The sequence below is a fragment of the Eschscholzia californica genome, unplaced genomic scaffold (assembly GCF_041429995.1).
Source record: "Eschscholzia californica isolate CP2 unplaced genomic scaffold, dmEscCali1.0.p SCAF_2, whole genome shotgun sequence".
NCBI classification, from domain to species: Eukaryota; Viridiplantae; Streptophyta; class Magnoliopsida; order Ranunculales; family Papaveraceae; genus Eschscholzia; species Eschscholzia californica.
Window position 1 is genome coordinate 29,075,423 of NW_028238309.1, and position 21,811 is coordinate 29,097,233.

General features: G+C 39.0%; 1 protein-coding gene across 1 annotated transcript; it reads right to left on the bottom strand.

The window, feature by feature from the left end:
• Window positions 1-3,346: 3,346 nt before the first annotated feature.
• On the bottom strand, window positions 3,347-9,826 carry LOC147557287 (uncharacterized). Its single transcript, XM_086658229.1, has 2 exons — window positions 9,395-9,826; window positions 3,347-8,569 (listed from the first exon to the last, which is right to left on the bottom strand). Exon 2 carries the CDS (start codon window positions 7,936-7,938, stop codon window positions 6,979-6,981), a length of 960 nt encoding a protein of 319 aa, XP_086514355.1. The 5' UTR covers window positions 7,939-8,569; window positions 9,395-9,826; the 3' UTR covers window positions 3,347-6,978.
• Window positions 9,827-21,811: the final 11,985 nt, after the last annotated feature.

The following is a 21,811-nucleotide window of genomic DNA, read 5'->3' on the forward strand; positions in this document are numbered from 1 at the left end:
ATAGATGGATCTGATATAGATTGATGAAAACCCATTGATAAAAGACAACTGCTGAATCGATGATGCCAGGCTCTAGGGGCTTGTTTTAAGCCATAGATAGCCTTATTTAATTTACATACAAAATTTGGTTTTGAGGGATCTTCAAATCCCTTTGGTTGATTCATAAACACAAGCTCTTGAAGATCACCGTTTAAAAACGCATTTTTCACATCGAGTTGCTTTAGACACCAATTACCTGTGATGGCAAGAGAAATTACAGATCGAATCATTGCCGGCCTTACCACTGGACTATAGGTTTCTTCGTAATCGATTCCATACTGTTGTGAGTAACCCCGAGCCACCAAACGAGCTTTAAACCTCTGAATAGAACCATCTGCCTTTTGTTTAACCTTGAATATCCATTTGCAATCAACAATGTTACTATTTGAAGGAGGTGGAACCAAAACCCAAGTGCTATTCTTGCGACGAGCATCAACTTCCTCAGCCATCGCCTGTCGCCAATGTTCATGTTTAGATGCCTGAGAGAATGTTGATGGTTCATTGAGAGGAGAATCAGAGCAAACTTTTGTAAATAAAACCTTTGGTTTTCGTGTTCCATCACGAGTTCTGGTAATCATCGGGTGAATGGAGATATTAGATTTCTGAAGAGAAGAAGAAGAAGAAGGAACGACATTTTCTGAAGTGGTAATGGTGAGAGGGGTTGTCTCTGGTAAATTCGAAATTGGTAAAGGTGAGGGAAGAACAGATGGAGTGGGAGAATGAGACAAATGGTCAGAGGACAAGTCAGGTGGAAGGATAGTGGGGGTGGAGTTGGCATTCATTTTAGGTGACGTGGAAGATGTGGGACCAGGATGCTTAATAGGTTGAGACGTGTTTCGTAGTGGAGAAGACTGACTTCGTACAACTGTCCTACAGGGGACAGATGGCAGGGAAACAGAAGACGCGTATTGAGGACGCGTCGCAGTTTGTTGAGCAGCTGTACAAGGAGGGACAGACAACGTGTACTGTGGTGGGCCAATTGAATGAGTAGTAGAGGGACATGGTGTAATGGTAGAGGTGGTGGGGACCGTCCAGTTCAGAGTGGTAAAGGAGAGATTAGGGTTTTGAAATTTCGATGAGGAAGATGAAGACAGGGTAGTCGAAAAAGGGAAGCTTTCTTCATCAAACAAAACATGGCGAGAAATGTAAATTCGAGAAGACAATGGATCGAGGCATTTATAACCCTAAGGTTAGGACTGTATCCAAGAAAGATACAAGATTTAGATTTAGCATCAAATTTGGATTTTCGATAAGGGGTCAATAATGGAAAACATCTGCAACCAAAGGTTCTGAGATCTTGATAGTGAGGACGAGTTCGAAAAAGTTTCTCAAATGGAGATAGGCCATTTAGGACAGAAGTAGGAAGACGATTAAGGGTATACACTGCAGTTTGAAAGGCCTCAGGCCAAAATTGATGAGGAACAGTAGCCTGATGAAGCAGGCAAAGAGCCGTTTCAACCAAATGTCGGAGCTTTCTCTCAGCTACCCCATTTTGTTGGGGAGTATGAGGACACGACCTCCGATGATGTATTCCATTTTGGGCAAGAAAATTAGAGAAATCATTGTTCACAAATTCACCACCACCATCAGATTGAAGAATCTTGATTGGATGCCCAAATTGTTTTTCCATGAATTGTTTAAAGTTTTGAAAATGGAATTTAGCCTCTGATTTTGTTTTTAGAAAATAAATGAATGTGAATCTACTGTAATCATCAATTAGTATCAAAATATAACGATGACCAGAGGGAGATGTCACCGGCGACGGTCCCCAAAGGTCGGAATGAATTAACTCATTTGGAGCAGAAGATGAATGATTAACAGTAGTAAATGGAAGACGATGATGTTTACTAAACACAACTTAAACATTTAGATTTGTTCATTACAGAATTTTTGATTTTCAAACCATTCTTACTAATAACTGAATTTAAAATTTGCAGATGTGGATGGGCCAAACGACGATACCACACCTCATCGGAGACAAGAGAAACAGAGGATAATGAAGAAGCAAACAGAGACACCGGCGGTTGGTCCTTTTGATTAGGGGTTAATCGAAATAGTCCTTCATCAATCATTGCTACGAGGAGTCTCCTCCCTGTTGGAACTTCCTGAACAAAGAAGCCATTACGATGGAAGACGACAAAACAGTTAAAATCTTTGAGGAGATGAGACACAGAAATCAAATTCTTACGAAAATGAGGAACAACTAACACATTAGGGAGAACAAAATCAGAGGAAGGGAGAGAAACATTACCAATGCCTGAAACATGGGTTGTGTGACCAGTTCCCATCATGACCTGATCAGGAGCAGATAAATCAGATCCAGCAGATGTGGAAGCAACATCAGATGTGATGTGCATAGTAGCTCCTGAGTCGACATACCAGTTAGGATCAGCCATAGCAGAATCAACACTCATAGCAGCAAAAGAGTGAGCTAAATCATGGGAATGGGGAATACTGTAGCAGGTTCGAGCAGAGTGTCCTGGTTTCCCACAGTATTTACAAACCAACTGTTGAGGAGGAGGACCAAGAACAGAGTAAGATTGATTCCTTTGATAGTTTCCTCTCTGATTATCATTTCGATTTCCTCTTCCTCTGTTTCCTCTATAACCAGATGAAGGAGTTGAACGATTTGGAGTGAATGAAGGAGAAAACAGGGCAGTTGGTTGAATGTGTTTTGGACGAAGGAGATCAATCCGAAATTCATGAGTCAATAACAAAGAATGAAGTTCAACATAGGATGGAGGAATCATTCGAGTGGTGATGTGATGGGCCTAAAAATAGGTCTATTCCCGCAAGTATACGGGGTCAAGTTATAGTATTTATAATAAGATCGAGTATCGTCCCAAGGGATAAGTAGGCAATTTCGGGTATTGACGGCAAGTTTAGCCCAATAATCAAAATGTCAAAAACTAACTTAGACTAACACACACACACCCCATTCATAACTTTGATTTGATATATAAGCAATATCTAAACTATCTAAGAGAGGGGAGAAGATATCTAAGGTTATAAAATCCACCACATAATTTCACTTTATAAAACAAGCACTTAATTACTTAAATCTCTTTTGTATTTACTCGGGATCCAATATAGTGAACTATTTGGATTCCGGATGATATTCTAGATAAAACAATTTTATAATTAAGAATGTATGACTGACTACCACATAAAACTAATTTCCTACACTACCATTCAAGATCTAAAAGGCATATCTCATCTAATAAATCAATAAAAGCATGAAATATCTAATTATAATACATGAATGATAATAAGGTTATAGAATCAACATGAAATGACAATCACTAGTCATTGAAGCACATCAAAGGATTTAATTAATTAAGAACAAGTATTATAAAGATCCAAAATGGGTTTCATTCACAACCTTAGATTGCTAAATTAACTATACATGGAATCTAGAATAACATTCATTGACATTGTAAAATAAATGAAAATACTAAGAAATTAATGGAAAGAAATCACCAAGAATGCTCAAATTCCATATTCCCATGTATCTCCATTTTGATGTCCAAGATTTGCTCCATTTATGTTCAAGAATTGTACTCCAAGAAATCCAAGTAATAGCTATTTTATTGCAACCCAAATAAGAAAAAGAAAGGGAAAGAAGAAATTAGATCTAGAAAGAAGTTGGAAAGAAGAGATGAAGAGGGTTAGAAATGGTGGAAGAATATGGAAGAAAGAAGGAGATGACTATTAATGGTAGAAAGAATAGTGGTAGAGAAGAAGATAGAAAAAGATGGATTTAATAGAAGAGGGATTGAGTAAGAAGAAAAGAGAGAAAGAAATAGGTGAGAAGAAGTAGAAGAAAAGAATGGAGGATTAGGGTTAGAAGATAGAAAGAGAAGTGGCTTAGAAATTAGGTAAGGAAGCCATTTGAGAGGGTTATTGAAGTCTAGGTTCTAATGGAGGAAAAAATGATTTATTTATAGGTGGGTTTTGGTTTTGGTTGGGTTAAATGGTAAAAAGGATGAAAAGGAAGGGTTATATTTGGAATTTAATGGGTTAAAATCACAAAACCTTAAATACACAAAGTGTGGTGGCGGCTGGGTGTGTAGGGTTTCAAAATTCGTTTGATAAGGTGTGGCCGGGTGTGAGTTAATAGGGTGAGACAAGGTCAGAAGCCGTCGGATCTTCAAGGCACGGATCTGGAGGGCTCCTAAAGTGACACGCGTCCGGGAGCACGGGTCCTAACCTGCTTCGGGTGCACGGGATTATAGGAAATATAGCTTGAATTTAGGGAACCGTTGGATCTGATTTGCGCGGAAGGGGACAATCAGGATTAAAACGTTGGCACGGGATGCACGGAGTTAAGTTACTTCGGTTGCACGGGATCATATGAAATGGGTCGGGAATCTCAGCAGCCGTTGATCTTGAAAACGCGGAACCCAACGGTCAAGATTAAAAGTTTGGACGGGACCACCAAGTTAAGTTGCCGCGCGTTACACCGGATCAGGCCTATCGGTTTCATTTCGCTGCTCAACGCTAACACGGGAATCGTATATACCGGCCTTCATATTGCGCCACGTGTCTTCTTGTATCCCGCGTGCCAAATGTGTGCCCGCTATTGTCCCGCAAGTCAACCCTCTTTGACAAAACTTTGACCTTGATTTATTCCTTCGTCCGGACTCCGATTTGACTTCCGTTTTCTCCTACGGACTCGTCTCGACCTCTACTTTTCAACCACGCACTAACCTTGGCCAAATTTCCAGAATGCCCTTAACTCCAAATGACCAAAATACCCTTTATGCATCTTTTCCTCGTTTTTTAACCATTTTTTACACCTAACTCCACAAAACACACCTAATCAAGAAAATCAACCATTTTATTATAATAAAGACCCGAAACGAACTAACTCGACTAAATTAAACGACTTAGATGGGACATTTTCATGACCCATCAAACATCCCCAAACTTAGATTTTGCTAGTCCTCGAGCAAAACATAATAAAAGAAAAACCTAACTCACTTTCGGAGGAATCCCGGTTGCATTTAGCATGTGCAACAAGCCGTTAAACCCCTAGGTTGCCCTAGTGGACGAGTGTGGTCTCGTGAGGGTTTCCATAGATGACACCCACAAACATCATGGTTTCAAATACACAAGGGTCCAAAATCCAAATCGTAGATAAGCATGATTGATATAGTAAAGGGTTTAAGCATGTCAAAACATAATGAATCAAGTAAACAAGTTCATGTGAAAGCTGAAGACCCCTTCACTAATGATCTTACCCTAAAATGCAAGTGTCATACCATAATAAGCACATCTATGTTCCGAAGTCACAAAACCTTGATTCCCAAGTTTGTACATTTCGCCTCGACTTCGGCCTCACGGACATACACTCCAAAAATGAAATCACTCAAGAATGGTTCGCTCGTATGTGTGAGTGTGATCACGACTATAGACTCAACACATAAAAAGGAGTGAGGACAACATTATGGAACGAATGATCTTCGAAAAGGAATTAGCCACTATATAGAGTGGGGAAGCTCACTCGCCCTTCTCACCCATTCTACCCTCTAAAAATGCCTTCTAAAGGTTAGCAGATACAATAGATGATGTTATGGTAGTGGATTCCGGAGAATTTCGACCTCTTCATTATGGTAGAACCTCTTAAGCATCTCAACATTTGTTTCTTGCTTCGAATACTTATTCATGAACAAAACACCAACACATATATACAATCACATCACTCACACAAAAGAGCTAACACATGCTCAAACATACACAAAAAATCACTTTATTTCACTTTTTTTTCTTTTTATATCCCTTTTTTTTCATTTTTCATTTTTCATTTTTTTTCATTTTTTTTTCTTCTTTTCTTTTCATAACACAAATACAAACAACTAAAACAAAATACAACACACACAACTCTATTCTTGCAATCAACTTTTCATTTCATACTTGCTTTTGATATTCTTCATTCTTTTATCTCATGTCTTCATTCTCGGGATATAAGATGATGGATGGTGATGGAGTATCCTCTTTCCTCTAGTTGACATTCTCATTGGGTTTCATGGACTACAAGGGCAAGGTTAATTCGCTATCCTAATGTCACTCCTAGTGGCTAAGGAAATTGAACACACGAGATCAAATGAGCTCTTTTATAAGTTACGAGGTTGAGTAGCTCTTCATTCTACTCGGAGTTAGCGTAGAAGAGAACACTCGAATGGCAATTTAGGCTTTGAGCTCTCACATGGGTTAAGTCTCCACTAATGACTACTTTAGGTCTCTTAGAAATGTTTCTTCTTCACTAAGATGTAACTCACATGGCACAACACAAACACTAAAAGACTCGACTTTCATGGAAAAGCCATTAGCAATCACAAAACTCATCAACTCGACACATATGCATCAAAATTCTCAAAACTATCACTAGAATCACATGCAAATCTACTCAAAATGTTCAAAATTTTCAAATTTTGGCTAATTTGAACCCTTTTGTCTTTGAAACCCATGGTCATGCATTGGTTATGGTTATATCCCGCATCCCCAAACTTAAAACTAACATTGTCCTCAATGTTCTAAGCATATACTCACCAAAAGATAAAGAGGCACATCAATCTAAAGAGAAGAGTGGAGAGATATTACCATAACCGAAGGAGATAAAAGATGATACTACCAAGGCTCATGTATAAAGAGGTTCCAAGTTGATGCCAAGCTCGCGCCATCCCCAAACTTGGAACAAACAACGCCTTAGAAGTAAAACATATAAGAATTACTCCTAAAATATCAACAAATATCATAAGAATGAATCACATAAAAGACATGACCACATACAAATCTACCACTAACGTGGGTATACACGATTGCATTGAGCTATGCAATTAGCCTTTGATTCTCTTGATTTCTTACAAGAACACGAGATATGTCTCGTGGAGGGTTTCCAGAGATGTTACCCACAAACATCAAGGCCCATCAATCGGCCTAACGATCATAAAGCAAAAGACGGAATATTTGGGGGTCAACCCAAAGAAAGATATATACAGGTGCTAATCGTCTCAAAAAAAAATAAAGAATACGAAGTGCACATGAGACGATAAAAGAAAACAAGCCATCCCCAAACTTAGTGGGTGCACAGTCCACTAAGTAGGTATAAATAGAAGGAACGACAACAAAGAAATCATCAAAAGGATCGACATACATGTGAAGAGTCAAAATATCAGTCGAAGGCAAAAAATCATCTGGAAGCTTAGTGGACAGAATATCCACTATGTCCATAGACGTCTTTGGAAAGACGTCTGAAATGTCCCAAAAGGGATCAACAACCGAGTTTGAGATCATGTGGAAAGTCGAACTAGACTCTAAGGGTAAGGCAGTATGCTCGGGGACCAAGTCAAGGTCCATGGCTTCCTTAGGCAAATAGTCTGACAAACTATCCAACATGTCACTAACTACTACGTCATCAATATCCTCAAAGACATCTGGGGCCTCGCAGTCAGTTATAATATCAGGCCTTCCTAGCATTGCATCTAAGACTGACTCCTTACAAGTGTCAAAAATTGGATAGTTCGGAATCGTGTCATTCTCAAAATTGTTCGTAGAGCAACCATGAACATCAACGTCTAATGTAGTCCTATCATGATGAGATGACACATGTTGAGGAAACGAGACAACAAGGTTATCAGTTTGTTCAAGCTCTTGGGTCCTCTCAGTTGATTCGTCGACATTTAACTTAGTACTAGGGTATGACGTATTACCCTCGCCATCGGACCTAGTACCCTCTTGAGTTTGGGGTGGTAAAACCCCTTCCTCGTCGGCTAATAACTGTGATGTAATCATCTGTACTTGATGATTTAGAGACTCAAACTGATGATTTAGAGACTCAAACCTCTGTTGTAACTCTTGTTGCATTTGAATCTGTGTCTCTTCATGTTGTAACATCATTTCAGTCAGACGACTCGCAAACTCTTATTGAGATCTATCTTCAAAAGTCTCTTCATGATAAGGCTCACAAGTGTAATTAAATGAAGACTCTTGATAATAACTCCCACCGTACATACTAGGATCATACCTGCCTCTAAAATCATTGGTCTCAGAATAGTGTGGACTGTAAGGTCTCTCATACATATTTAGTGTCGGACCATATCCATCACTAATTTGACCATCTCTACACATCCATCGGTATTCTCCTAGGGTCATACGAGATCGGTCAGGCTCAAATGGTCTATTCCCCTCACTAATCGAAGCATCCCTACACATCCTTTGGTATTCACCTAAGGTCATATCAGGTCGGTTAGTGCGGGGAATCCTCGAAATAAGCTCATCATCATCATCAAATGGCCAACCGTTATAAGAACGGGCCATGATCTCACAATGCTCAAGGAACTAACAAACAAGCTATCAATGCAAATCAAAACTCATCCAACCAATCACACACAAGTAAGAAAGAAAGAGATAGAATACGATACTAGCGGATGCTCCTCTCGTTTCGTTCTTCCTTCCGATTCCTTTCTGATTCTTTTGTTCCCCTTCGCTCCTATGTTCCCGTTTTTGGGCTTTTCCCTTAAAGTGGTACCTAAAAAAAAAGAATAGATAAGAAACTACGAAAATAAAGAAAGAAAACGTCTAAGTTAACAAATAACACTAAACCAAAGAACAAAACAAGCAAACAAAAACTTGATGGGCCTAAAAAATAGGTCTACTCCCGCAAGTATACGGGGTCAAGTTATAGTATTTATAATAAGATCGAGTATCGTCCCAAGGGATAAGTAGGCAATTTCGGGTATTGACGGCAAGTTTAGCCCAATAATCAAAATGTCAAAAACTAACTTAGACTAACACACACACACCCCATTCATAACTTTGATTTGATTTGATATATAAGCAATATCTAAACTATCTAAGAGAGGGGAGAAGATATCTAAGGTTATAAAATCCACCACATAATTTCACTTTATAAAACAAGCACTTAATTACTTAAATCTCTTTTGTATTTACTCGGGATCCAATATAATGAACTATTTGGATTCCGGATGATATTCTAGATAAAACAATTTTATAATTAAGAATGTATGACTAATTACCATATAAAACTAATTTCCTACACTACCATTCAAGATCTAAAAGGCATATCTCATCTAATAAATCAATAAAAGCATGAAATATCTAATTATAATACATGAATGATAATAAGGTTATAGAATCAACATGAAATGACAATCACTAGTCATTGAAGCACATCAAAGGATTTAATTAATTAAGAACAAGTATTATAAAGATCCAAAATGGGTTTCATTCACAACCTTAGATTGCTAAATTAACTATACATGGAATCTAGAATAACATTCATTGACATTGTAAAATAAATGAAAATACTAAGAAATTAATGGAAAGAAATCACCAAGAATGCTCAAATTCCATATTCCCATGTATCTCCATTTTGATGTCCAAGATTTGCTCCATTTATGTTCAAGAATTGTACTCCAAGAAATCCAAGTAATAGCTATTTTATTGCAACCCAAATAAGAAAAAGAAAGGGAAAGAAGAAATTAGATCTAGAAAGAAGTTGGAAAGAAGAGATGAAGAGGGTTAGAAATGGTGGAAGAATATGGAAGAAAGAAGGAGATGACTATTAATGGTAGAAAGAATAGTGGTAGAGAAGAAGATAGAAAAAGATGGATTTAATAGAAGAGGGATTGAGTAAGAAGAAAAGAGAGAAAGAAATAGGTGAGAAGAAGTAGAAGAAAAGAATGGAGGATTAGGGTTAGAAGATAGAAAGAGAAGTGGCTTAGAAATTAGGTAAGGAAGCCATTTGAGAGGGTTATTGAAGTCTAGGTTCTAATGGAGGAAAAAATGATTTATTTATAGGTGGGTTTTGGTTTTGGTTGGGTTAAATGGTAAAAAGGATGAAAAGGAAGGGTTATATTTGGAATTTAATGGGTTAAAATCACAAAACCCTAAATACACAAAGTGTGGTGGCGGCTGGGTGTGTAGGGTTTCAAAATTCGTTTGATAAGGTGTGGCCGGGTGTGAGTTAATAGGGTGAGACAAGGTCAGAAGCCGTCGGATCTTCAAGGCACGGATCTGGAGGGCTCCTAAAGTGACACGCGTCCGGGAGCACGGGTCCTAACCTGCTTCGGGTGCACGGGATTATAGGAAATATAGCTTGAATTTAGGGAACCGTTGGATCTGATTTGCGCGGAAGGGGACAATCAGGATTAAAACGTTGGCACGGGATGCACGGAGTTAAGTTACTTCGGTTGCACGGGATCATAAGAAATGGGTCGGGAATCTCAGCAGCCGTTGATCTTGAAAACGCGGAACCCAACGGTCAAGATTAAAAGTTTGGACGGGACCACCAAGTTAAGTTGCCGCGCGTTACACCGGATCAGGCCTATCGGTTTCATTTCGCTGCTCAACGCTAACACGGGAATCGTATATACCGGCCTTCATATTGCGCCACGTGTCTTCTTGTATCCCGCGTGCCAAATGTGTGCCCGCTATTGTCCCGCAAGTCAACCCTCTTTGACAAAACTTTGATCTTGATTTATTCCTTCGTCCGGACTCCGATTTGACTTCCGTTTTCTCCTACGGACTCGTCTCGACCTCTACTTTTCAACCACGCACTAACCTTGGCCAAATTTCCAGAATGACCTTAACTCCAAATGACCAAAATACCCTTTATGCATCTTTTCCTCGTTTTTTAACCATTTTTTACACCTAACTCCACAAAACACACCTAATCAAGAAAATCAACCATTTTATTATAATAAAAACCCGAAACGAACTAACTCGACTAAATTAAACGACTTAGATGGGACATTTTCATGACCCATCATGATGGAAGTGACAAAAATTTCATAATCTGGACCTAATCCAGAGAGAACAATAAGAACAAGCTCATTATCAGCCACTGGGTGTCCAATGGCTGCAAGAGAGTCAGAAATCGATTTGACTCGAAGGAGATAATCAGAAACAGAGAGGGATTCCTTCTTAAGAGTTTGAAGCTGAAGCTTTAAGTTCATGAGTCGAGCAGAATTGATGGAAGAGAAATTTCTTTCAAGTGATTCCCATACAGCACGAGATGTGGTCAAGCCAAGAACCTGAGTAAGAATTGGTTCAGTTAGTGTGGCATTTAACCATGAAAGTAGCATCTGATCAATTCGATACCAGTACATATAGTCTGGGTTGATAAGTGGAGTGGAGGAGACATCAGTAGAGGTTGGAAGAAACTCATTTGGAGGAGGGAAGGAGCCACTAACGAACTTGTAAAGGTCTTGAGAATGAAGAATGAGAAGGAGTTGGCTCCTCCATAGCAAATAGTTAGTGTTATCTAGGCGAATCGAAACCAGATTGGCAATATTAGATAATGCAGGAAAGGTCATGGTGTTAGGAGAAGCAGTTGGTGTTTGAACAGGGGAGAGGAGGGTAGGAGAAGAAGTATTGGCGGCGGAAGAAGCCATGAAAGTTAAGAAGAAGAAGAAGTCGAAGAAGAAAAAGAAGAAGACACAGAAAACCAAGGGAAAAGATATTCTTTTACCTTTCGGTTCTTGATACCATGTAAGTTTTGGGAATCCAAGATACCCTAATAATTAGGGTATTGATGTATTTATAGATGAAGCTCAAGAATACAAATTACAGACAGACCCTTGAACATAAACTTAAATACATACAAGTATACATAAAGGACTATTACTACAAACGATCCTTTAACACATCTCACCATTAAAATATTTTGGAAATGACATTAAAATATCATGCAATATTGTCATAGCCTCTTCCTCAGTCGTGTCCTAATCTGGCTTAGCCTACCGTATGTCTCTCCTTACCCCCTCAAACAACGGGGAACCAGGAGTAAAGCGTCGCCCTAGGCTGGTCTGGCGCACCACTCTTTTTTCCTACTACATCAATACTTATTACATTTTACCAGTAGTTTTCTGTACTCAATGTTCACCAATTCGCAAGACATCAATAAAGCATAGTTAAAGCGTGGTTAAATCAAACATCAACATTGTCAACACAATCCCGTAAAAGAGTCTAACATGCCTAATGGGCAACCAAGCATACTGCAGTCTTACAAAGGATTAGTTAAGTGCAAACCGACATAATAGAAAGTACACAAGTAGTTCTGACATAGCCCCATGGGCAAACAAGACAAAGTAAATATAACTACCGCTTGGTAGGAAAAGCTAGCCCAATGACAGCGCAACTCAGCGGGCAAGGTCACCCGACGCTCTAGCCTCAGCCCTAGCCTTCTTCGCCTTCTCTGCCTCTTCAATCGCCTTATCCTCTGCTAGTTGTTGGTCGTCAAGCGCAACCGTAACGACCGGGTTCAACTCGGTAAGATACGTCCCTGCCATGTACTCCTGCATAAGTGTGGCCCTTACATGTATCTGCACCCGCACCCCACGATCTTCAATCGCCTCATCAAACTCGTCTTTTTTTACCTTCAACTTGCCTCTGAACTCTTCGGCAAGACGACCCCGCTCCTCAACAAGACGAGTCTGCTCCTCAGCAAGGCGAGATTTCTCCTCAACAAGGAGATGTTCTGCGTAGTACTTCTGCTTCTACTCGACAATTTGCTGGTCTTGGAGATCTCTAGCATAACCCATGCCAGACAAAGCCTACAACGGAAGCACATAAAAACACAAAGTTAGACAACAAATCAATACAAGAATGCACCTAAGTAAGAAAGAAGGAGTACAAACCCGATAAGCTTGGGTCATAGACCAGTCCATGGTCCTGCCATACCCCATCTCCGTAAAGCCTGGTCGTCCTCCTGCATGAGCAAGTGAGGGACTACCTGTGGCACGAAAGAAGGATCGTGAAGCACTGACGATGATGAAGGCACCTCGAAGTGCACCACATTGCTACTACTACTTGTCGAAGGAGCCACGGTCATAGGCAGCGGCTCAGCACTTGCAACAGAAGGAGAAGGAGCGACAGAAGGCCTAAGACGGATACGTAGAGGATGAGGAGGCGGTGCTATCGTACCAACAGCAACCTCGGGCATACGATATCTCTTCTTCGGCATAACGTCCTCTAAAGGAAAGTAAGCTGATGAGACATGAAAATGTCCCATCTGAATCTCTTAACTAAGGCTAGTTAATCTAATTCGAGCGGTTACTCTGATGATTTGTTTGTTTCTCTTGTCTAGGTGTCTTCTACGGAATTAAGCGCGAAAAACGGATAAAGATGGAAAAAAGACACACGAGGGGGCATTTTGGTCATTTATTGAGTTGGGTGATTTGTCCACGTCTATATTCGGATGAGAAGTAGAGCCCGAGACAAACTCAATGGCGAAAGCGGAAGTCAAATCGGAGTCCGGACAAACAAATTAGGCAAAGTTGAAGTTTTGGTCAAAATCGGGTCAAGTTATGGCTTTTCAGTGCCACGTGGCGTGCAAGCTGACGCTGTGGGATTAACTCTCGGTATCCTGGTGTGCGCAATGGGTAATGACCGTCTCCACTCTAAGCAATCATTCCATGTGTCGCGAGACATGATATTAATTTAGGCCCGCGCAATCTAACGTACAGAGAGAGGGAAACATGGATTGGACGACTGAGCTGTCTCTCCATCTTGTCTTGATATACCATCAACATAGCAAAACCGTCCACTTTCTAGCAGTTACACGGGATTGGCCAAAATAGTGGGGATATCTTCCTTAACCTTTTCAAAAGGGAAACAAATTAAGTGGGTATTATTTTGGGAAAGATTCTTCACTGCCATTTCCCTTCTTCTTCAAAGTTAAAGAGAGAAACAAATATAGAGAGATGGAAAGAAGAGATTATGGGTAATATTTTAAGAGATTGAAACAGAAATCTCTTCTTATAGAGAGATAAAACCGAGAAAGACTAGAGATAAAGAGACATTGCCGTGAGTATATCTTCTCTCTTCTTATTGTACTAATAGTGGAGAGAGAGAATAAAAGCTTGAAAGGGAAAGACATAGCTGGATATATTCGTAGAGACAGAGAAGGGAGGATTTGATTACTTCTTAGAAATCAAAGAGAATGATTGAGGAAGAAATATTCTAGAGAAGGAAATCATGGATGAGAAGTTTAGAAAGAAGGAAAGGGATAGAGAAAGCTCTCGGCTGGTTTAGAAGATTAGAAAGAGAAAGATATTTCGGGTATCTCTAACAAAAGAAAGATAGAGATGAATATATTTTCAGAATCAAAAGAGGGAAGAGTTCTATAAAAGAGAGGTTGAACAGGAGGTAGAAATCATCTCGGCTTGGGACAGAAACAGGGGTCGGTTTGGTGTACTTGATCCTCCTCTCTGGTCTTCAAAAATATCTATAGAAAGAGAGAGAGAGACAGAGAGATAGAAAAGTGCTTGAATAGAAATAAACAAAGGAAACCAGAGAGCATTGATTTCATCAAGCTTTGTTCATCATCATCTTTTTATCCTTCTTCTTCTATTTGTTTCTTTACTGTTTGTGAGAGAGAGTGAGAAACAGAGAGTGATAGAAAGAGAGAAAAGAAAGAGATTTTATAGACAAGAAGAGAGATTTGTAACAAAGAGTTGAAAACAGAGAGAGAGAGAGAGATTCGGTTTTTGAAAATAAATTATATTCTTCATTTTGTTTTCGATTTTCCTTTTATGTTCTGTTTTCTTGGTGAGAGAGAGATAGAATATGTAAAGAGAAAGAGATTACAAAGATTTATAGTAGAAAGAGAAAGAAAAGCAGAGAACTTAGAAAGGAAATACAGTGGGAAAATAATTTTCTTGCATAAAATTCAATTCCGAGAAGATGAGAAAATCGTTTTCCCTTAAGGCGCGTTTGGCGGTTTTTCGGGAAAATCATAAGGAAATCGTTTTCAGTAAGAATAAAAGTTATGTTTTCTCCTCTCTTTGCTTCTTACTTTATTTTCTGATTTTTATCATAATTTCCATGAGTAACTAACTCCTCTATCTAGGGTTTTAGATGAAGTTCATCATAATCATTTTCACGATACAATTTATTAATAAGTTTTACTATTTTTAATGATAAAATCTTCTGGGTTTTTAGACCGTTCATGGACTAGAATCTGAGTTATATAAAGAATTCGCTAATTAAATCCAAATAAATTTTCGTTAGAATTGTTAGGAGGACGGATTCAGAAAACCCTAGGCCTCCTCCATTTGAGTTCCTTGTATCAGTTGTATTTATTTTCTTTCAGTAATTTTATTATTTTATCACCAAAAACCCAAAAACAATTTTCCAAGAAAAAACCGATTTACTTCCAAGTCTTAGAATAGGTTTCACTTAGTCTCTGAGGAACGAACCGGTCTTACCTGAATTTATTACAACTTGACACCCGTGCACTTGCGGGTGTAGACCTATTTAGGGTAACCTTTCTAGGCCCATCAAGTTTTTGGCGCCGCTGTCGGGGACTAAGTTTTAAATTTGTTCTATTCTTGGAAAATTCTATTTTTGGTAAGTTTTGAATTTTGGATACTTTGACTTGCTTCTCTGTTTTTGGTGTAAAGAACACTAAGGAGCTGAAGAGGAGGCGCAACAAGGAGGAGGACCTCAAAAGAAGAAATTTACAGTTTTTATTTTTTGTATTTATTTTGGTGAGAAAGAGAGACTTTAGACTTTCTATTTTTTATTTTTGGATTAAAGTTTTGACCCTAAATTAGAGGGCTTTTAAATTGTAACCGAAAAATCAAACGAAGCCTCGGGTTCGAACACTTGAGGGAAGAGTGGCCCGGGTCGTCCTCAAAGGTCATCGCCCGTCTTGAACGGGAGGTAATTTCTTGATCACCCACGAATCCCCTGTAAGTGGGTACTTTTGTGTTTGTTTTCCTATATGATCTTCGTGGTGATTCCTTGGTTTTGAAAAAAAAAATTTATTAGAAAAAGAAAAAAAAAAAATGGTTCCCTTGTTACCAAAAACTTTAGCAGTTGACCCGTTGGAAGCATTGTTGGCCCATTTTAGCTTAGATTTTGACGAGGAGAGCAGTATCAATGAGGTGAATGCTTTATTGGATTCAACCCCATTGCTGGATACTGCAAAGTGGGAAGCTAAAGCGGAACTCCTCATAATCTCAGAGCCAATTATACTGTCACCTTTAGAGGCACCTCAACCATCATCGGAAGAGGGTTCCAGTCAGTCTAACCTAGAGTCGTCTCCATATATGGGGGAACCAATATGGTGGTCTATGACAAACCAAAAGAGTATAAGTTCATTTAACCCTGAGAGTCTTCTAGATGTTAATGCATATGGTCCCTCGAGAGTAAGTCTAGACGTTTTTGCAGTTCCTCACCCATTTTTTCATTTCTATATAGACCCTTTTTACCAGGTCTATACTATTTCGGGTGTAGTACCAAACTTAACGACCTTAATGTCGTCTAAGTTTGGGGATTGCCTTTCTTTTCTGATAGTCTCACATGCACTATCAGTAATTTACAAAAATGTGAGACTATCGTTCACTGAAAACTTTGTGTTTTGGGTGGACCCACAGATGTATCGATTATTGGTTTACAGTTAGTTACGCTTCTGTAATCCAGTAGGTATAATCTTTTCCATTTTTCGAATCATCTGTTTTGTCTGGCTAAAGACGTTAAACTTAACGCTTTCTGGGAGGCAACCCACGCTTAGGACTTCCGAATCAGGTAATATCTTTTCCTTCACCCTGTTATTTTTTGTTTAGTCTTCAAAACATTGAGGACAATGTTCGGTTTAAGTTTGGGGATAGGGGATTGAAATTTTTTTTTGCTAAGTCCTTATTTCAAAAATTCAAAAGGGTTTAAAAATTTTCAAAATTTTTATTTTGGATTGAAAATGTGAGTCTAGTTGTTTTTGCTTGTTAATAGTTATAGAGTCTAGTTGGTCGTACTATGCTTTTGCTAAAGGTTTTTCCACGAATTTCGAGTCTTGAAGTTGTCTGTGCACTAGCCATGTGAGTGTTAGATAGGTGAAGAGTTGACTTTTCTGAGAGAACTTAATCGATCATTAGTGGAGACTTAACCTATGTGAGATTCTGAGCCTTTCTTGTTGTTTTGAGTGATCTCTTCTGAGCTAATTCCGAGTAGAGTGAAGAGCTACTCAACCTCGCAATATTGAAAGAAGAACTCATTTGATCTCTTGAGTTCAAATTTTACAACCGCTAGGGATGTCATCAGGAAGTAAACCATTCTCTTGTAGTCTGAGAAACTTGAAAACAATGTCAACTAGAGGAAGATAGAAATCCATTTGTAAGAACCTTGAGAATAAGGCATGAAGCAAAATTAAGAGAATTATACCCAAGGAAAGAATAATGTCAAGAAAGTTCTTTGTGTATTTGAGTATGATTACCAGAAAAGTACTATGGGAAAAAAAAATATAGAAAAAAAAAGAAAAGAAAAAAAAAAGAAAAAGAAAAGAAAAAAAGAAAGTGTTTGATTAGTTTTGTTTAAATGTTTATCCTTTAAATTAGTTCTTGAAGATTTGAAGACGTCGAGTTCTCATGAGTTCCAGGTACATCCTCATTAGTGTCTATCGACCTCTAGGAAACATTGTTAGACAGTTGTTTAGGCGAGAAGAGTTGGTTAGCTTCCCCATTCCGTATTAGTGGTTGTTTCCTTTCTATGAGATCAGTCATTTACGAAAAATTTAGTCCGTCTTTTGCAATGTGTTGAGTTTTCCTTCATATTCATACCAACACATAGAGTGAACCATTCTGAGTGACTTTAATTTTTAAGTGTATGACCGTGAGGCAGTAGTCGAGGCGAAATGTATTGAGAAGGTAATCGAGGTCTTGTCTGTTCGGAACTGAAATGATGCTCATATTGGCTGGTCATGTGCACTTCGAGTCTTGATTACTAGTGAAGGGATTTTTAGCATTTGTATGGTTTGGTCGACTTAGATTTCATTTCTATTAACTTTCGAAAGTCTACCGGATAAACATTTTTAGTCCATAGCATATTTAGACCCTTCTGCATTTTTTAGATTTTTGAATTTTGTGGGTATATTCACTGCAAACCCTCACGAGACAAAACTCGTCCTCTAGGGTAACCTAGAGGTTTAACGACTTGTTGCACGTGCTAAGTGCAATCGTGATTCCCTACGAAAGTGGTGAAGTGGGTTTAATTTTATTTTTTCTGTTTTGCTCGAGAACTAGCAAAATCTAAGTTTGGGGATGACTGATGAGACATGAAAATGTCCCATCTGAATCTCTTAACTAAGGCTAGTTAATCTAATTCGAGCGGTTACTCTGATAATTTGTTTGTTTCTCTTGTCTAGGTGTCTTCTACGGAATTAAGCGCGAAAAACGGATAAAGATGGAAAAAAGACACACGAGGGGGCATTTTGGTCATTTATTGAGTTGGGTGATTTGTCCACGTCTATATTCGGATGAGAAGTAGAGCCCGAGACAAACTCAATGGCGAAAGCGGAAGTCAAATCGGAGTCCGGACAAACAAATTAGGCAAAGTTGAAGTTTTGGTCAAAATCGGGTCAAGTTATGGCTTTTCAGTGCCACGTGGCGTGCAAGCTGACGCTGTGGGATTAACTCTCGGTATCCTGGTGTGCGCAATGGGTAATGACCGTCTCCACTCTAAGCAATCATTCCATGTGTCGCAAGACATGATATTAATTTAGGCCCGCGCAATCTAACGTACAGAGAGAGGGAAACATGGATTGGACGACTGAGCTGTCTCTCCATCTTGTCTTGATATACCATCAACATAGCAAAACCGTCCACTTTCTAGCAGTTACACGGGATTGGCCAAAATAGTGGGGATATCTTCCTTAACCTTTTCAAAAGGGAAACAAATTAAGTGGGTATTATTTTGGGAAAGATTCTTCACTGCCATTTCCCTTCTTCTTCAAAGTTAAAGAGAGAAACAAATATAGAGAGATGGAAAGAAGAGATTATGGGTAATATTTTAAGAGATTGAAACAGAAATCTCTTCTTATAGAGAGATCAAACCGAGAAAGACTAGAGATAAAGAGACATTGCCGTGAGTATATCTTCTCTCTTCTTATTGTACTAATAGTGGAGAGAGAGAATAAAAGCTTGAAAGGGAAAGACATAGCTGGATATATTCGTAGAGACAGAGAAGGGAGGATTTGATTACTTCTTAGAAATCAAAGAGAATGATTGAGGAAGAAATATTCTAGAGAAGGAAATCATGGATGAGAAGTTTAGAAAGAAGGAAAGGGATAGAGAAAGCTCTCGGCTGGTTTAGAAGATTAGAAAGAGAAAGATATTTCGGGTATCTCTAACAAAAGAAAGATAGAGATGAATATATTTTCAGAATCAAAAGAGGGAAGACTTCTATAAAAGAGAGGTTGAACAGGAGGTAGAAATCATCTCGGCTTGGGACGGAAACAGGGGTTGGTTTGGTGTACTTGATCCTCCTCTCTGGTCTTCAAAAATATCTATAGAAAGAGAGAGAGAGAGAGAGAGAGATAGAAAAGTGCTTGAATAGAAATTAACAAAGGAAACCAGAGACCATTGATTTCATCAAGCTTTGTTCATCATCATCTTCTTATCCTTCTTCTTCTGTTTGTTTCTTTACTGTTTGTGAGAGAGAGTGAGAAACAGAGAGTGATAGAAATAGAGAAAAGAAAGAGATTTTATAGACAGGAAGAGAGATTTGTAACAAAGAGTTGAAAACAGAGAGAGATTCGGTTTTTGAAAATAAATTATATTCTTCATTTTGTTTTCGATTTTCCTTTTATGTTCTGTTTTCTTGGTGAGAGAGAGATAGAATATGTAAAGAGAAAGAGATTACAAAGATTTATAGTAGAAAGAGAAAGAAAAGCAGAGAACTTAGAAAGGAAATACTGTGGGAAAATAATTTTCTTACATAGAATTCAATTCCGAGAAGATGAGAAAATCGTTTTCCCTTAAGGCGCGTTTGGCGGTTTTTCGGGAAAATCAGAAGGAAATCGTTTCCAGTAAGAATAAAAGTTATGTTTTCTCCTCTCTTTGCTTCTTACTTTATTTTCTGATTTTTATCATAATTTCCATGAGTAACTAACTCCTCTATCTACGGTTTTAGATGAAGTTCATCATAATCATTTTCGCGATACAATTTATTAATAAGTTTTACTATTTTTAATGATAAAATCTTCCGGGTTTTTAGACCTTTCATGGACTAGAATCTGAGTTATATAAAGAATTCGCCAATTAAAGCCAAATAAATTTTCGTTAGAATTGTTAGGAGGACGGATTCAGAAAACCCTAGGCCTCCCCCATTTGAGTTCCTTGTATCAGTTGTATTTATTTTCTTTCCGTAATTTTATTATTTTATCACCAAAAACCCAAAAACAATTTTCCAAGAAAAAACCGATTTTACTTCCAAGTCTTAGAATAGGTTTCACTTAGTCTCTGAGGAACGAACCGGTCTTACCTGAATTTATTACAACTTGACACCCGTGCACTTGCGGGTGTAGACCTATTTAGGGTAACCTTTCTAGGCCCATCATAAGCCCATACTACTTTAAAAACACCAAAGGCAAGAAAATGGAACAACAAAATTCAAGGAGTATAGAGCGCATACCAGGGCTCACTTCGGCGGCTGTCTTATGACTGAGTATGACCTCCCAATGCCTCTCGATAGGGTTAAGAGTCAGGCAGAAGTCGAAACGCCTAACAACCTCCCATTCAGCAAAATCGATTTCGCTCCCTTGCTCGTTATCTGCATAAACTAACACGGTTAGACCAAGTGAAGAAGGAAATAACAAGACTCAAACAACGTCGACAAACAAACAATAAACAACACTCACTATCAAGTCTCCATCCCGAAGGCATCCACGACACGTCACGCCCACCAAACAAGCTGGGACCCTTCGCCAAAAAATATCGGTCATACCGTCCCATCTCACTAGAAGGCAAGCCTAACACCACCTGGGTCCTACCTTGTCAGATACGAAACTGATACCGACCTTTATCAAGTTTCAGGAGATAGAATGCAGATACGTCCTCTCCGTGCAATACCCTACCCGACTTAGCCAACTGGTCGAGGCATAGCAGGACCCTCCAAGCATTGGGCATCAGCTGGGATGGGTGAATCTCGAACCGTCTAACGTTCTTATACACCAAGGAAGGGATTGGAAGCCAGAGGCCGCTTTCGAAGCTATGTTCGTATAAAGCAACCCAGCCTAGTATGTCACTGTCTACCAATTCTGACGGGTCGGGCGCTCTACGCTTCACGTATTTGGGTATCTTGTATTTCTTTCTGAGTCTCTTCAAACAGTGTCGGTAATGGTAGATGGAGGATTTATCAACACGTCAGGCCGCCCAACAGGAGCACGCGAGCTAACTCCTCCTTGTGTCGAAGCCCTAGTATAACAACTGGAAGAGTTGTCTACCCGTTCATCCATCATACGGAGCACACGTCTAAGTAAGGATAGACTACTCCTAGCAAGGATCTGTTCTAACCCTCGCGACCACCAAAAGCCAAGCCTAAGCAGCATAAACTCTTCTCTACTTGAGATTAAAGCATATGGCTACCATAGCCCACATAGTTAAGGTAAGAAAGTTCTACCTTAACTTGCATGGCTACTACAAGCCTAACATGATTCTACCCCGTTGTTACACATTTTCTGCCATGCATATGTTAAGTTCACTATACTAACATGGCAAGCAAGAAACATAACTTGGTGGAATCCTACGCCTACTATAAGAGTAAAACAAGGCAAACATATGGCTACCCTAGCCCACATAGTTATGGTAAGAAAGTTATACCCTAGCTTACATGTCTTCTACAAGCCTAACATGATTCTACCTTGTCGTTTCACATTTTCTGCCATGCATATGTCCAGTTCACTTTACTAACATGGCAAGCAAGAAACATAACTTGGTGGAATCCTACGCTACAATAAGATCAAAATATGGAA

Excerpts from the sequence above, each read along its gene's own strand:
- LOC147557287 (XM_086658229.1), bottom strand. The coding sequence starts at position 7,938 with ATGATGTTACAACATGAAGAGACACAGATTCAAATGCAACAAGAGTTA.